The 17,634-nt window shown below is 40.5% G+C and overlaps 2 protein-coding genes across 2 annotated transcripts in view; one reads left to right on the forward strand and one right to left on the reverse strand.

Moving 5' to 3' along the window:
* The window catches only part of znrf2b (zinc and ring finger 2b), a 30,821-nt gene extending 21,609 nt beyond the window's left edge, over positions 1-9,212 (forward strand). Inside the window, exons 2-5 of the mRNA XM_079469231.1 lie at positions 1,282-1,377; positions 6,778-6,883; positions 7,002-7,084; positions 7,494-9,212. Of these exons, the coding sequence (XP_079325357.1) occupies positions 1,282-1,377; positions 6,778-6,883; positions 7,002-7,059 (260 nt within the window). The 3' untranslated portion in view covers positions 7,060-7,084; positions 7,494-9,212. The remainder of the gene's footprint in view (positions 1-1,281; positions 1,378-6,777; positions 6,884-7,001; positions 7,085-7,493) is intronic.
* On the reverse strand, positions 9,099-17,315 carry nod1 (nucleotide-binding oligomerization domain containing 1). Its single transcript, XM_079469228.1, has 11 exons — positions 16,855-17,315; positions 16,554-16,728; positions 13,456-15,265; positions 13,288-13,371; positions 13,132-13,215; positions 11,902-11,985; positions 11,494-11,577; positions 11,339-11,422; positions 11,157-11,240; positions 10,961-11,044; positions 9,099-10,461 (listed from the first exon to the last, which is right to left on the reverse strand). The coding sequence occupies exons 1-11, from the start codon at positions 17,029-17,031 to the stop codon at positions 10,389-10,391; spliced, it is 2,823 nt and encodes a 940-aa protein (XP_079325354.1). The 5' UTR covers positions 17,032-17,315; the 3' UTR covers positions 9,099-10,388.
* Between the last annotated feature and the right edge of the window lie 319 nt (positions 17,316-17,634).

The following is a 17,634-nucleotide window of genomic DNA, read 5'->3' on the forward strand; positions in this document are numbered from 1 at the left end:
TTTGTTATCATCTTCAAGATGAATCACGTTTTTGAGAGCCTTAAAGACACAATATGGAATCAGTCTGTTATGAAATATAAAAAATCACTTACACACAGTTGCGGCGCCAGGGGGGGTCTTGGGGGGTCTCAAGACCCTTCCAAAAAACACATTGATCCCCCATTAGACCCCCCACCCCTTCCCGATTTAAAAAATGTATCTGGGATAAAGATTTAAAAATGGTTCTCTTCAAACTACGCAGAACAATAATAATTAATAATTTAATCGACATATAAAAATATATATAAACATAAGATATATATAAACATAAGAATCAATGCGACGCCCCATGAACGTTGCTGCCGCTGCGGGCACGGATGGTGGGAATCCTGACGGCGGAGAGGATTTAACTGGGGATTTAATCCATGGCCCAGCCGAGAAACCAAGACATCCTCAATTAAAATCAAACCCGCGTCGTTCTTTTGGATTGTAAATATGTTTTCTGTCATGGGTGTGGCCAGCACCGCCGCTCCCAGTCGCATCATGCGCTTTGCATAAGGCACCAAGTGCTGAGGCGGCACCAAAAATAGCATAATGAAATGTTTTTTTTAAATTTCATATTATTTAATCTCCCCAAGAATGTGCAAATCCAGAGAAATTCCTGTTTAAACTAAAATCCCGTCCCTTGTCTCACTTGTATATCTGCTGCTCCGCACGACCCTCAGTTTCCAGCAACGCGCAAATGCAGAAGTGCTTATACATTTAGCAGATGCTTTTATCCAAAGCGACTTACAGAGAGTTCAGGGAGCAATAAGCGATATGTCATAAAAGAGCAATAGTACAATAGGTGCTAATACAAAGATACTAGTTTCAACAAAAGCCAGGCCACTAACTGTTGAGAGAAGAGAGAGAGAGAGAGGGTTAGTGTACATGTTTTTTTTATTTAATTACATTTTTTTTCTTCATTTGCCTGTCTAGTATTCACAGAAGAGGTGTGTTTGAAGTAGTTTTTTGAAGGTTGTGAGACATGTGGTTGACCGGACCGCGTTAGGAAGAATGTTCCATCAGGAAGGAGTTGTGAAGGAGAATGAGCAGGAAAGGGATTTAGCGCCCTTATGAGAAGTGCATCTATACAGCATCTGTTGTTCTGTTATTATGGATAACGAGTGAAGGAAACATTCCATATTTCTTTCAAGCTAATTCATTACAATGACATAAAATAAAACAAAAAATGTGTCTATAGCGCCACCTACAAAATGTCAATAAAGCAGCCCTCACGCGGAGCTTTTGCTTTGTTTTTAGGTTTCAAGTGCCCTGTCTGCTCCAAGTTTGTCTCCTCAGATGAGATGGACCTTCATCTGGTCATGTGTTTGACCAAACCCAGAGTGACGTACAATGGTGAGTAAATACAGTACAACATACACAGAATAAGAACGCTGGAATTACGGTCTCAATGATCTGTCGGAGGATTTTGTCAACCAGCTCATGTTTAAATGCTCACAGGTTGTTCTTGGAATCCTGTAAAAACACTGCTGCTCTCCTCCTGTGTTACAACATATAAATCACTCCATCACCTGCAGTCACTGACTCCTTCTCTCTTCTGTTGTGTTGTTCTCATCACTCACAGCTGATATATCTTAATGCGAGTCCTCTGGTAATCTGCACATATTCTACAGATGTGTGTCTGTGATGTGTTGTTTTTATTGAGAATTGATGTGGTGTGTTGAGTGAAGATGCGTCACGGTGAGATGTTTGTGTATATTACAGCTGTGCCGCAGGTGAAATCAGTTCATTGGGTTGTGTGATGTCTTCATTGTTCACACAGATACATCCACACATGATTTCTCTGTGAACACCTGAGGCGTCGTCGCTACAGCTCTCACTCACTTATGTAAGAGACGAGACAGAAAACTGTGTCCGGTCACACTAACAGTAGCGTGTTGACGTGTAGCAGGAGTTTGTCTTCTCTTCTTCATGTGTTTGGTCCGTGAGCAGCATGTAAGGATGTTGGAGAGGGTGCTGGTCCTGCATCAGATCACAGCGGTCTGTTCAGCATGTTCACGCTCTGGCCGTGTGACAGAAGATCGCTCGACCGTGCCAACTTCTTCACGGAGAGTCTGAATCGATAAGTGTCTGCTGTGAGTTATCATGAGCACGTCGCACTGCTCAACTTTAATTCGCTCTTTAGCTGACTGGGCAGCTCTGTACCGCACTCATTTTCTTCTCGTCACATCCAGATGATTATCGTCCTGGCTGCAATGCGACACGTCACGAGCGGCATTCTGTGAACAGCACAGAATTAAAGATTCTATTTAAATATAATTTTGAAGTTTTTCATTGTTGCCAAGCAGCTGTGCCGTAAAAACATAGAGCCAAAACGAAAAATATGAGATGTAACATTATAGTCTACCGTTTCTTCATATTTAACTTATCTGTTTATCTTTTAAATGTTTTCTAGCTTTTTACATAAATAGCTTCATTACTGTCTAGTAGGGCTGTGCGATATTGAGGGAAAATGCGATATGCAATAGCATGCTAAATACTGCGATATTTCTTTTTCTAAAATACATTTAAATGGTATTAAACTAAATGAAAGAAATGATATAACCAACATATATTTCACATTATTTTAGGAAAGAAAGCATCACTACAACTTCTGAAAGTGAACAACCATGTTTTGCTGTTCCATAAAACAAACTTGATAATTTGTAAACAAACAAAAATAAATTGTTGATTGACACGCTATCATGCGCACGCACGCATATCCCAAATAACATCCGCATGCCAGATAGATACTATACTAGCCACATTGACCGTACATAACTTAAATGAAATATCTCATTTATCGCAAACCATTGTGATATGCACATGTGCGATATTTCGATCATTTCAATATATTGCACATTCCTACTGTCTATCATCAACCATAAGAACAAAAGCAACAGTGGCCAATGGGCATGCTGTTACCTTGGTAACCAGACGGTGTTATTCTGAGTCTGGGGGTCTGTCACAGAGGCTTCTGGCGGTTCTCCAGCTGTGTCATGCATGTTAATTACTGTAAACCACGCGTCGATATAATCTATAGGTCATGTCACACCATCATCACGTGAAATTATTCAAATGGTCCGTCTGTAGCTCTGCTGAGGTTAAAGCGGACGTAACGCATGCAAATACATCATCGCATTATCCCTTCATAACTGTTGATTCACTATAAGTTTGTGTTGTTTACATAATGCCAACAAAACACAGACATATGACTCAGTTTGACTTGCCACGTGTGGTTCATGTCCAGACTACGTGAAACATGAAGATCATGTCCTCATTTACTCACCTTCAGATTTGAGCAAACCTGTATACATGTCTTAGTTCTGCTGGACACAAAGGAAGATATTTGAAAGAATGTCAGTAAGATCTCATCACTCATTGACTCCCATTGTATTTATTTCCCTACTGTAGCAGTTAATGAGGGATGAGATCTGTTTGCTTACTGACATTCTTACAAATATCTTCCTTTGTGTTCATCAGAACTAAGACATGTATAAAGGTTTTTGTAAAGTGAATAAATGATTACAGGATTTTCATTTTTGGTGAACTTTCCCTGTAACCTTCAAGTTAAAGAATATCAGGTGAGTGATGTCAAATCCACATTGACCAGAGGAGTCACTGCTGACCGATGTTTGAGTTTTGAGTCTTTATCCGTGTGTCAGCACAGTCTTTAAAATCAAATGTCAGAAGAGAAGCAGCTCTGATCACTGGTCTCCAGCGCCACCTTGTGTTCATCTCATTACATCTCATGAGGCTGTCAAGTCAAGTCAGCTTTATTTATATATAGCGCTTTTTACAATTTTAATTATTACAAAGCAGCTGTACAAGAAAACATTGACTATAAGTAAAACATAAAAGGTTATGGAAGTCAAAACAGGTCAAATATCAGACACACAATAAATTCCTATATGCAGTGTTAATTAAATAAAACTATCAAATTCTAGCAGCCCCCCCGGCCAGGCAAACAGTGCAAAACAGTATGCAATGTAGTTTTGTAGAGTCGCCACGTTTTATGGAAGATCCATCAATAGATAAGCAGTATTCTTGGTTGTTACGTAGGGCGGTTTTCGGTCCGATAAGTAACACTTCAGTTTTGTCCGAGTTCAGTAATAAAAAATTGCTACTCATCCACTTTTTATATCGACTATGCATTCCACTATTCGATGGAATTGCTGTGTTTCATGAGGCTTCGAGGAAATATAGAGTTGCGTATCATCAGCATAACAGTGAAAGCTTACTCCGTGTCGCTTTATTATATCTCCTAGAGGTAGCATGTATAATGCGAAGAGCATAGGCCCTAAGACTGAGCCCTGTGGTACACCGTACTGGACTTTCGATTTGCGTGATACCTCATTGTTTATTGCTACATATTGAAAACGGTCGCATAAATAAGATCTAAGCCATTTCAAAGCTATTTCCTTAATACCGACATCATTTTCGAGTCTATGTAGGAGCGTGCTGTGGTCAATGGTGTTGAATGCAGCACTAAGATCTAGCAGCACCAATAAGGAGATACAACCTCGGTCGGACGCCATAAGCAGATCATTTGTAACTCTAATCAGAGCAGTCTCTGTACTGTGATGTGCTCTTAATCTTCATTAATCTCAATCCTTTGGAGGAAGGAGCATATTTGAATTGAGACTACTTTTTCCAGAACTTTAGATAAGAAAGGTAGATTCGAAATAGGTCTGTAGTTAACTAGTTCTCCAGGGTCCAGATGGGGTTTTTTGACATGGGGCCTTATAACAGCCACCTTATATTCTTTAGGCACATGTCCTAATGTCAGAGATGAGATAATAATGCTAAGTAGAGGATCTATAATTTCTGGGAGCATCTCTTTCAGTAGATTTGTAGGTATAGGGTCTAACATGCATGAAGTTGATTTAGATGATCTAATGATTTTAGAGAGTTCATCGTAATCTATAGTAGAAAATAAACGTTATTTCTCCTTAGAGGCGCAGTAGTTGGTCGTTTGTTCAGCGGGATTCACATCTGGTTGCATAGTTATAATTTTTTCTCGAATATCTTTGATTTTATTTGTGAAATAGTTCATAAAATCATTACTGCTATGCTGGTATACAGAATCAGAAGTCGCTGACGATTTATTTTTGGTTAATTTAGCCACTGTATCAAATAAAAACCTAGGGTTATGCTGGTTTTCTTCTATTAGTGATGAAAGGTAGGCAGATCTCGACGTTTTTAGGGCTTTCCTGTATTTTTTAATACTATCCTTCCAGGCAGTACGAAATACCTCTAATTTAGTTTTCTTAAAGTTGTGCTCCATTTTTCGTGCCGCTTTCTTTAGAGCCTGAGTGACTTCATTATTCCACGGTGTCGGTCTGTCATTTTTAATCTTCTTTAAGCGCAGAGGAGAAACTATGTCTAGCGTTTCTGAGAAGGTGGCATTAATATTTTCAATGGTAAAGTCAAGATCGTCAACGTTATTACTCATGCTAGAGATTTGAGACAATTCAGGCAAATTATCAAGAAACGCATCTTTTGTAGTTGAAGTTATTGTTCTACAATATTTGTAACTTGGAGTTTGATTTGCCACCATTGGGTATTGAAGCAAGCATGAGACCAGATAATGATCCGAAATGTCTTCGCTCTGCTGAAGGATTTTTACGTCGCCCACGTTTATACCGTAAGACAATATGAAATCTAAAGTATGATTACGAAGGTGAGTAGGTCCTGACACATGTTGACTAACGCCCATGGAGTTAAGAGTGTCTTTAAAAGCCATTCCTAAAGCATCTGTATCGTTATCTACATGAATGTTAAAGTCACCAACAACAAGGACTCTGTCTGCAGCCAGTACTAGTTCTGATAAGAACCCACCAAATTCTTTAATAAAATCTGTGTGGTGCCCTGGAGGCCTATATACAATAGCCAGAATAAATTTTAAAGATGTTTTGTCCTTAGTATTAGGTATTGATGCATCAAGTACCATGACTTCAAAAGAATTGTATTTAGGATTAGACTTCTGAGAAATGCTAAAAGAGTTACGGTAAAGTGCAGCAACACCTCCTCCTCTGAGGCTCGTGTTTATAATAGTAATCTTGGGGGACAGACTTAAAGATTAAAGTAATATAATCATCTGGCTCTAGCCATGTTTCTGTTAGACAGAGCATGTCTATTTTATGATCTGTTACCATATCGTTAATAAAAAGTGCTTTATTAGAGAGAGATCTAATATTTAGCAATCCGAGTCGTAACAGTTGATTATCTGTATTATGTTCATGTTTAGTTGGTTTAACGTTAATTAAATTACCTTTAAGAGGTTTACGCATTATTTTATGTTTGCTAATCCGGGGGACAGTCACAGTCTCTATTTTATGATGTTTGGGAGAAAGTATTATCGCATGTTGTGTATATAGTGTGTTCTGCAACGTGAGACGGCAAGCAGACCGTTGGTTAAGCCATTCTGTCTGCTCCCTGACCTGGGCCCCAGTGAGTCAAGTTTTAGCATTAAGACTATGTGCCATATTTCTAGAGAGTAGAGAAGCTCCAGCCCAGGAGGGGTGGAGACCATCTCTTTTCAACAGGTCAGGTCTGACCTCAAAACTCTTCCAGTTATTTATAAAAACAATATCATTCTGCAGCACCACTCAGACAACCAGCCATTTAGATATGACAATCTGCTATGTATCTCATCACGACGATGTTTCTTGTGTGAAACAGGCAGTGCTGGTTCATTATCCAGCCGGATTGGGTGTGTCTGATTTTAACTGTGTGTGTGTTGTTGTTTTTCAGAGGATGTGCTGGTGAAGGACGCAGGTGAATGTGCAATATGTCTGGAGGAGTTGGTTCAGGGAGACACCATCGCTCGACTGCCTTGCCTCTGCATTTACCACAAAGGGTACATCTCACTGTGTTTGTTTAGTCACCAGTTTTATAGTCATCGGCAGGTGTGACAAAGTGAATTTGATGCGGTGTGTGATGACAGTTTGTGACTGTAAACCATCTTTGTCTTTCAGATGTATTGATGAATGGTTTGAAGTGAACAGATCGTGTCCTGAACATCCTTCAGATTAACATCCCCTCTCTCACCTCTGCACAGGTAACACACACACCTGTACACATCACTCACACATATCGCTGCTGCCCTTCTGAAACCTCGCATTTACATAAATCGTTATTATGTTTGACACTCGGTTTTGCAAATATCTAACCAACAAAAATTATTTAAAAAAGTGTTTGTTGACTTTTGAAATGTAGGCATTGAAAAAGTTCAGTGTTGTTGTCCATTACCTGAAAAGCATTGATTTAGGACATGGGAGGTTTCAGAAGGATATTTTGTCTGTTATGATGGGACGAGACTACACACAGCTTCCTGTCCAGCACGTTGCACAAGTTCCAGTGAATAAATGCAGCAAATATTCCAAAGAAAACATTGAAGCAACACGTGACTTGATGTGTCCTAACATGTGTATAATGCAGATGATGGTTGTGTTTTGGTTGTTCATCAGGTGTGTGAGCAGTAAATGTGAATCACTTCCTCCTTTTGAACACTGTGACGTCTTCAGACAGAGCGGGTGAGCCGATCACTCAAGTCCTCCCTCTCTTCTCGTAGCATCGCCCTATCTAGTCGCCATATAAACCCCAACGTGCCAAAACTCATTTGAGCAGATCTTCAGGGAAACACTTCCATCAGCTCTTCCCTCCTCCCACCCTACTGTTGCACAATCGACCAATCAGGAAACGGCAAAGAAGGTGTGACCGCACCTGGCAGCTCATTTCATTGGCTGTTGAACTGCTCCGATTGGCTGGATTCGGGGTCAGCTGACCTCTATGTGCTATGTTGATTGGACTCCATGACTCTTTATCTACCAGTGCCTTCATTTTCAGATCTTAATGGCCGACGGTGGCTGAGTTTTTGGAAGTTTATCACGTTTGACGGAGTCTCCATCAGCCATCTCGACGCAACCGGACATGACGGGGAGAGAGAGAGAGAGCCCCTGATTCCGGTCGGTCCGGAGCCATACTGACATCTAAAGTGACCCTCCTGTGACACTGTCGTCTGTTTCGCTTCCTAGATGCCAGTTGTCCCATGTGTCACGATTCTTGTACCAATACTGTCACAGGACAGATGAAGCTTCACGCAGGGTTTTCCAGTCGTCATGGTCATTTATGCAAATAAAAATTATCAAAAAAAAAAAAACGCCATGAAGAAATTAGATAATAGAACACAGACCTTCATTCAACACGGATGTGATGTATCTGTCAGTTCTTATAAATGAAAATATAACTGTGATGCCAGGAGCTGATGGAAAAAAGGTATATATGGGTAAACGACACTTTTTCTCTCTTTATTCTCAGATGGGTTTTATTAGTTTATGTAGTTTGATGTGAGTGATACAGAAAGGATGAAATGGTTAATCACACTGGGTCACATGGTCGCTGCTTCCCCCACCATCCTTTGTGAAGTTTAGACCGATGACTAGTTCATTCAGATGTGCTGCTAACTAGCTCTGACAGATGACTAATCGCTGATTGACGAGGGATTTACAATCATTCCGTCTGTAAGTAATGACCTGCGGATGCGCTGATGTGGAAATATAACCGTCGACTACCCAAAGATAAAGTGTAAACAAGTATTTACTGTCATTCTGTGGTTTATTCAATGTGCCATGATAGCTTTAACGTGCTGCCGATGTGTTTTGAGAGTTTGTGTCAAGACTAAATCATGTTGGAATTTGGTTTTGATTTGGCAGTAGACGTGTGTTTATCACGGGCCGCTGGTTTGCTCAGAACGTCGTCGTAGACGTGTTGCATGAGACACAGAATTCGCTCTAAATGGCCTTATGATATATTCATCATTTGACTAAATTCATGTTTCAGAGGTTTGATGATGCAAATGCTCATTTCATGTTTTGTAGCTATGTGCAAATGTCAGCTCTCCGCGGATGAATCTGATGGTTTAGCTTTCTGTCAATCAAAGTTTTCAGTGTCGATGATGTTAATTCGTGCTTATTGCAGTTTAAGTTCCTGAAGAGAAACTCTCTGGAGATGCAATGACAACAAATCCATACCGAACACATGTGAAGTTAACAGTGCCCACCTCAGACGACCATAATGTTTTGTAATGTTTTACTTTTATTGTAACATTCCATGTAAAAAAAAACTATGTACAGAGATAATGAAATTAAACAAGCAACATTTTTTGAAGCAGTGATGGTCTGAATGTTTGTGTGTGTGTGTGTTGTTTATTACTGGAAAAATATGGGTTTATCGTGGCGAGCAGATGACTTACGAACATGCCCGGCAGAGGTGGAAAAATCACCCCTAACTTTCTAACGTTACAAAGACAATTCACTGATCAACGTAACAAACATGAAATGTAGAATGAAGGTGTATCAGTGCATATTTCCCGCCAGTTCTGTGTAAACAACATTCAAAGTTTTTTATACAATAAGCTTGCTGTCTACTGCAAAACATGCAAGGAGTGATAACAAGTTGAGACACTACATGTCCATAAAAAACAATGGAAAACTTACTGCATTACTAACTAGTCCTCCTGTCCTCTCTTCAGGGTAACGTTTGCTAGTGTCCTTGTGTAGTGATGCAGTGCTGTAACGCTCCTGACAGAGCTCTCGTTCTTTAAGTGCGCCCAGCACCATTTTCATTACTGTAATGTTTTATTCATACGGTTTTATACAGAATCTTTTATAGATTTCAAAACTAGGAAATGTGTAAGTTATTATATTGTTAACAGAGTAAGTTTTTTTACCACAGTAAAGTGACTTACTTGTGAGACTTGGCTGTTGTGTATCTTTAAACCCGCTTTTCTCCAAATTCCGTAAAGGTCTTTGCACATACAGTCTGAACTTTCGTAAGCGTTTTTTCGTGTGTGGCGCTCGCTAGTACGGTGTCACTTAATTGTCAAAACACCTCTCAAAATGCTCGCTACGGATGCGAAAAACGCAGAAAATCTAACAGTCTAACAATTTTTTATGACAGACGGAAACATTGGAGGCAGTGTTTATATGTGAATGTCTCAACGTGAGGTCGGACATTTTGGAATAAATGTGCAATGGCCTTTACCGAAAAATTTCAGATACAGACAAATTAAAAACAGATTTTGAGAGGGCCTGAACACAGCTTTCCTATGGTATTAAAACCTGGAATATGTCAAATTTGATCATTCGTCGGGTTTTCCCAGATCGCATCACAAATCGGTTCAAGCCGAGTCCGTAAAGAAAACCATGAAAGAAATGTTTCTATATTGTCCAGCCCTGATTTAAGTGCAAGTTCATTGTGTCTAAAAGCACATGTGAGATTATAATGAAAGCGAAAAATACTGTGTAGCCGTCTGTATGTGTGAGATCGTGTGTTCTCAGTCTTATGCAGTTTCTCTTTCCTCCTCAGCGGAAGCGAAGCCTCTTTTCTGCCTGAAAGAGTTTTTCTTCTGCTTCAGAGATTCGGTTTCCTTTAACACTGTCAACACATCAGAAGGTTTATTACAACCCAAACTACAGCAGGGATCTGTTCCAAAACCTTATGAATCACATGCGAGACGATGTTTCCATTGATTACTTTAATCTAGTTTTCTTTCATTCCGGTTAAAGGGTTCACATTCATGTGCTTTTGTGTTTTCTTTACAAAGGGAATGAATGGTGAGACAAATTTAAAAAAAAGCTTCATTTAATAACTCCAAACCCATTTGTTTGCCTTCAGGACACTTGGAATATATGGTATAAGTCATGTGGAGTTATTGAAGGTGGTCACTATTCACTCTGAACACTTTAAAAATTACACATTTACTTTTCAAAGAAGAAATAAAGTCGGAACCTCACTGATTAATTACATTTCCACATGAATGAACCCTTTCAGCATGTATACAATTAAACACTGTATACAGTTTCTTGTTTTAGAATGTGCTTATGTTCCCTCGAAATGTTCCCTATGTAGGCAGCTCACAAGGTGTGGATCTTACTTGACTTCTTTCAGCGTAGTGTTGACGGAGAGCGCGTCAGAAAGCTGTCGGGCTCCGTGGACGGTCAATTCGTTTTCTATTAACCTGAACAGAACCAGAAGTGTTTATTGAGTATAAAGCCTCACATTCCACCTCATTGTAACTGTACATTACTGATGATAACAGCGATAAACATGAAGGATTGAACGTAACGTACATCAGATGGGTCAGTGCAGAGTTCGACCTGAACGCATCGGCAAGATCAGACGCAGCGTCATCGCCGATTTTATTCTGTATCAGCCTGAAAAGAATCACGTTGCACAGATGACAGTTATACTCGTGACTGTATTATAAATGCCTCAGTCTCTAGATGTTGAATGAATCGATGTTCTGTTTTACCAGAAGATGTGAAGGCTTGTGTTCTCCTTCAGAGCTTTAGCCAAACTTCGTCCCCCCCGAGACGTGATGTCGTTGGCAGAGAGACTGAAGAGCAACATGAGGTTGAGTGTCTGCATCAGTGAAGTCCAGCGTAATGTCAGTGATGTTTGACTCACCTGAGGTTTGTCATGCTGGGGTGATTCTTTAAAGCCTCTGCGAAAGCATCTGCCCCCTCGTCACCGATGGAATTACCCCACATTCTGCAAACACACATTTACTCCCATGTGAATATAAAGATCGTCCTCGTGCTACAATATCACAAAACGTGTTTGTTTGAAGGAACAGTTCACCATTGAATGGAGATATATTTCCTCATGTTGTTCGGTCACATTAAACAAGTCAGGTGTAATCTGATGTCATATTTGATTTTATGTTATGTCTTTTGTTCTGTATTTTAGTCTGTTCACAGCCGGTCTATGAAAAAACACTTGTTTTGTGTTCTACGGGGACAATAACAGCTCACGGGTGAGTATTGACCGAATTGTGATTTTGGATGAAAATATAAGGTGTAAATGATTCCTTACCCCACATCAAAGATAGATTTGCTCTTGTGAATTGCTCTGGCGAGATGCGTCCCACCTAAAGATGTGATGTGGTTACAGCCAAGTCTATAAACAGACAAATGTACATCACTGATCCCAATGACCGTCATGAACTTTTGACATATTTGTGCCCAGTTACATGAGCAGATTTCATCCATACCAATCATTCATTCATACCAAAAACTATAGTTTTCTAAATCTGTCTGAATATTGGAGTCCAGATCAACCAATCAAAATCTGTTTGAATATAAAGGAGTAAACATAATGATCTGTTGGTGTAGATGTTCATATAGTCAGTGCCAATCCTAGTTGTCTGCGGGCCCTAAGCAAACTTGTGAGAGGCTTTTGTACTAAAAATGAAAATAATTTGATTTAAACATAAATGTTAACTATAAGACATAAATAATAATAAATCAATTAACACACTTTAACGAATGAAGACGGATGCATTCCGCCTTAAGAATGTAACAGTAAGTTACTGAACAGTAACTGTAACAGTAACTTACTGAAAGACAGTAAGAACAATTAAGTATAATGTTAAATTCAAATTTGTATTGACATGTAAATCATTCTTTTCCTAAAGTAGCGCATGCAGGCTCTACTCTGGAACCATCCAGCTGTCAAAAGAAAGATTACACATAACACATAAACGCTGTGTTTTTTCCAACCATATTTACTGATTTACTAACAAAATAAAGCATGATAAATATAGTTTACTCAACAAATATAAGCATACGAAAACACATCAGTAATTCTCTAAATGTGATGGCACAAACTAAAAATGACACGGGTGAACCCAATACAGTGGATCAATACTGAATGTGTAAATCTGTACTGGAGAATTGTTTTGTAAGTAATTCAGCGCACCGTTTTCATTGAAAAATTGAATGAGACGTTAAAATAGTACAAAAACACGATCAGACGATTCAGACGATTCCTCTAAAGTTGAATCCGCTAGTTATAAAATAAAGTGTCTTGTTTACAGTAGTGTTTTTTATTTGGTCCTCAAGGGGGCCCAGTGGTGGTGCAGGGGCCCTACGCACCCTGTGTAGTCTGCTTATAGGAAAGATCGGCTCTGCATTTTGCATAGTTATCGTTCTGGGTGTCAGGGAGACTTTAAACCCCTGTAGATTTACACACAGATTATATACTGTATGAATGAACATTGAGCAGGAATAATGTAGTGAGATCAGACTCCGCATGTGAACTTACTTGACAGTGTGAAGATGAGGACATTCTTCAATGATCTCTGCTATCAGTTTGGCTCCAACGTCTGTGATGTGATTCTTGTAAAGACTGTCACAAATAAAGAAAGAAATGTAGAAATAAAGGAGACACAAACAGACTCCGGATCAGCTCTGAACTCACCCCAGAACCTTGATGATTTTATGTGTGATGAGTTCCTTTGCGAGAACCTCAACGCTGCTGTCCGTCAACTGGTTAACACACAATCTGAAATCATAAGGTTGATGTCATTTCATTCTCCAGACTTTGTGACGTCTGTGTAAACCGTGTGTGGGGGGGGGTTTACCGTACCTTACCACCGTCATTTTACTGAAGGAATGCCTCAGCTGTTTCACACCATAATCATTGATGTTGTTGTTGTCCATGTCGACCCCCAGATGCTTCTTACGGTGATGCAGCACAAAGTTGAGTGCACTACAGTCTGCGGAGTAAATGTTACAGAATGCGATCTTTATATAATCCGCCGATATGCTGTTGGCGGTCATCTCGGCCACTTGCTCGCTGTTGCTCTCAAATATACAGCGTAACATCCACATGAAGTTGGGCATGGCGTGCACTTTATAACCCTTGTTGTCTGTGGATGGGTATCGAGGCAGATCCTTCAGATGCGTCCTCACGCTGTTAGACAGATACGACTTCAGCGTGTTCCGCTTTTTCTTCAGCAAGAGCGGTGGGACGAGATGCTCCAGGAGCGCAGCGTTGGGTTTGGACAAGAGACCACACAGAAAGAGGTTAGCGAACTGAAAGTGTTCGTTGGTCTGAAACGGGTCCTTCTCTCTAGGTCGTGATCTTCCCAGACACGAGAAACAAGAGAGACGGGACTTGTGTTTGTATTCACATCTGGAGAAGAACCTCAGAATAGCGTTGGCTGTTATGTTGGCGTCCAGCACCAAACAAAAGGCGGCGAGGAACGCCTGCAGGGTCACGTGTAGAAACTCGAAGGTGGCCGATCCTCCACAGGCGTCGTAATGAGAGACTGGCCTCAGGAAGCCGAATTGAAGGTCTTTCTCGTCTAACCCGCAGGACGTCACCTCCTCTACGCCGAACACAAATCCCCCTCGCTCCAGACCCTGCAGAGCCAGTCTAGCAAAGGCCCAAAGTTTTGCTTCACCCGATTTAAAGGTGTCGGCAGGACACCTGTTGCTGAGCTTCAGGAGACCGGGCCGAGCCGTCGTGCGACCCAAGAACACCTCGGAGAGGAGCAGGAACACATTGGTGAGGGTAATGCAGGAGTCGGGTAACTGGAAGGTGTCATAAACTGACAGGAAATGTCTGAAGCTCTTGAGGATGATCCAGCTGAAGAGCGGGATGGAGCAGAGGCCACACAGATGAGGGTTCGCGTCCAGCTGTACGCTCACCAGCGTCATGTGTTCTGTCTCTGGGAAATGCAGAGCCGTGTATGTCCTCAGGTGCTCGGGCGAGAAACCTCGCAGACAAACCATCTTCCGGATCACTCTGCGCTGGACCTCTGTGCCCGTCCGTGCCGTCAGAACCTTGCGGGAACCTTTCAGCAGTTTTCCACAGAGCAGATTCATGAGGAGAAGAAGCGGGTGCGTCTTTTCCTCCGGCAACACCACCTCGGGTACATTATCCAGGTCGAAGTCCCTTTGGACCTCATCGTATCCGTCAAACGTGAAGAGCACCGTCTCCGGGAATCTTAAGATGTACGTGAAGACTTCATTGTCAGGGTCTAAATCCGGATAGCAGTTGTGTTTGAAGATGAGCTCCTTCAGCGAGATCTCATCCGTTTCTTTGAAAGCGCTAAACATCCTGCAGCGGAATTTGAAGAAGAACTTGGCTTTGGTGTTCAGCTCTCTCCTGGACCACAGATTCTGAAGCTTCTGAAGCAAGATGGATTTACCCACACCAGCGTCGCCTGTGATGAAGATGGTCTCGGCCTGCAGGTTGAAGACTCCTTGATCTCCTAACAGGTGGTTCAGACTCTGTAAGAAGCCCAAACTTTCACCGGTGTCATTCATCAGCTCCATCTGTGTGTCCGTGTACAGATCCTCCAGACGTGTGTCTTCACTCCTCGAGTAAGACGTGATGAACTGAGTGTCTCTTTCCAGTTCACACCTCAGCTTCTCACAGTATCTGCTGACTGAAAACGCTCAGGACAGTTAGTGCACTACAGGTGGCTCACAGTTTTATCAGCTTCTCTTACTACAAAAGAAGTATTAAAAAGTCCTTTTTATTTATTTCTCCAAAAAGAAATACGTGTACACTTAAAGTTGACATAAATGTACACATATGATCTAAAAAATTGGCCAATACTTAACAAAAGAATGTGAAGTGCACTTGTTTTTTGTAAAGGATGCTACTCTTTAAAACAACTTTAAATGCCGTTTTGTAATAAAAAAAGAAATAATAATCTAAGAAAACAACATTTATAAAAACATGATGTTTTTCCAAAAATGAACAGTTTTCTGCTGGAGACAGTAAAACATATTTTAGAAATCTGAAATACTCAAAATGCTGGTTTGTTTTAACCTATGGTTGGTTAAAATGTGCACAAACCCAACTGCTGGTTTCACTGAGAAACCACGATAATGTCCAAACCATGAAATGTATTCATTTATTTTTATTGTTATTTATATACTTGTGAGTAGCATAAATATGAATAGTTCACTCCGTTTTAAAAAAAAATCATGTTTTTTGTATGTGTTTTATTGTCCACAGGAACACGTGTATTTAAAAAAAATACTCGGTCAACCGAACTTTTATTTAATCTCTCGCCAGGGTGACGATTTTTTGAAACTCCGGTTTCAGTGTTGTGGTGTAGACGGGGGTGAATCCGAAATGACATGCTTCCTTACTATATAGTAGGCAAGAACGAATAGTGTGTCCGAATGCATATTAGAGCAACGTGAAAGACATCAACCAATGGGCAAAATAAAGACAAAAGAATCATTTGCAGCAGTTTACAGACAAAAGTGACAATTACATTGTCATAATCATTCTTCACGATGGGAAGTGTGAATGAGCCTGTAATTGGCGAAATGAAAAAGGGAATCACAAAGCTGTTGTGTTCCTTTTAATTGTTTACTTTTATCAAAAGTTCAGGCAACAACAGTACATACACATCTAGTCCTCATTAAGAAGTTACTTCCAGCCTTCTGATTGGCCAACACAGCGTTATGGTTGGGTTATACCGCCACGTGTTGGTTTGGCAGGCTTTTGTCATCGCTTCAGCGTGTTTTGCCGTTTTCAGCTGTATTATTTTGAGTTATTGTGGCTTGAATCGAAACAAACCAACTGCAGTTTAATTGACATTAATTGGAATGCACAATAAAACACATGATTTATGAAAAAGAATGCAGTTGTCTCATTTCTTCATATGTTTGTTGTTGAGTGTGGTGTTGCCATAATGGAAACACAGTTGAACTCACTGGGGTCTGTGTTGGTCACTGGTACGACTTCAATAGATTCTAACGGACTGTAGTGAATATCACTGAACCACGGCCGCAGGTCAATATAAGCATCATATGCCTCATGAAGAACATGGATGAGATATGCAGAACACTCTTCTCCTTTACTCTGAACCAACTCCAGAATCCTGCGCACCTGTGTGTCCAAAAGCCAACATTATTTCCTTCTTTAATCCTTACTTCTCTCACAATAACACTTTATCATGAATGGGCATTTCATTCTTATTTCATATTCAAAGGCCAATGATGGAGTTTCAGTTACCTGGTCGGTTTTGGTGGTGCTTCTCTCTATGATCTCTCTGTCTTCAGTACAGATGAAGCTGTTCATGTGCAGATTGTCCAGCAGACACTGTGTGTTCTTCACCTGATCCACCAGAAGCTCCCGATGGATCCTCAGAAGCTTCACATAGGACACTGGACTTTCTTTACAGGAGTCCATTATCTACACCAGACCCGGGTCAGCACGAGCAGAAGAGTCGATATCCACACATGAAGACATGAAGTCAAATCTCACCAGCGATCCGTGCGTCGCGTCAATACCGTTAAACGCGCGCGCCCGAAACGAGTCAACCCTTCAGGTTCACAAACACGACACGTGACACTTCAAAGAAAGATTTGCGACGTTTTTACAGACGTCACAATGAAAGAGAGAAAATGAAAGAGTGCGAGTCTTCACAAACTTCGTGTTTTCATCTGGAGCAGGAAGTGAAACTACAACACACAAGAAATCTGAGGTCGTAAACGCCCACTGACCGATAGTAAACTGTCACATCTGTGACAACATTTGGAAAACGGAAACAAATCTGTAACATTATATTCATATCAAACTGCAGTTGGTTTGTTTTGATTTAAGCCACAATAACTAAAAAATACAGCTGACTAACACAATAAAACACGATAACATCATAAAAGACACGAATTATCTCATCTTAGGACCAAATTCTTCATGTTTAGCAGGTACACTTATAACAAATATAAGCATTATAATTTAGTTTTTAGCTTCAATTTCTTGGAAAAGGTTTTATGTCATACAACATTTAGA

Source organism: Barbatula barbatula, assembly GCF_947034865.1.
Source record: "Barbatula barbatula genome assembly, chromosome: 12".
Lineage (NCBI taxonomy): Eukaryota > Metazoa > Chordata > Actinopteri > Cypriniformes > Nemacheilidae > Barbatula > Barbatula barbatula.

Bases quoted from the DNA above. Each gene is read 5' to 3' on its own strand.
- nod1 (XM_079469228.1), bottom strand. From the start codon at position 17,031: ATGGACTCCTGTAAAGAAAGTCCAGTGTCCTATGTGAAGCTTCTGAGG. The intron at 15,266-16,553 runs GTGAGTTCAACT...GAGCGTTTTCAG, and splicing joins AGTGACCAACACAGACCCCA to TCAGCAGATACTGTGAGAAG. The intron at 11,423-11,493 runs GTGAGTCAAACA...GTTGCTCTTCAG, and splicing joins CCCAGCATGACAAACCTCAG to TCTCTCTGCCAACGACATCA.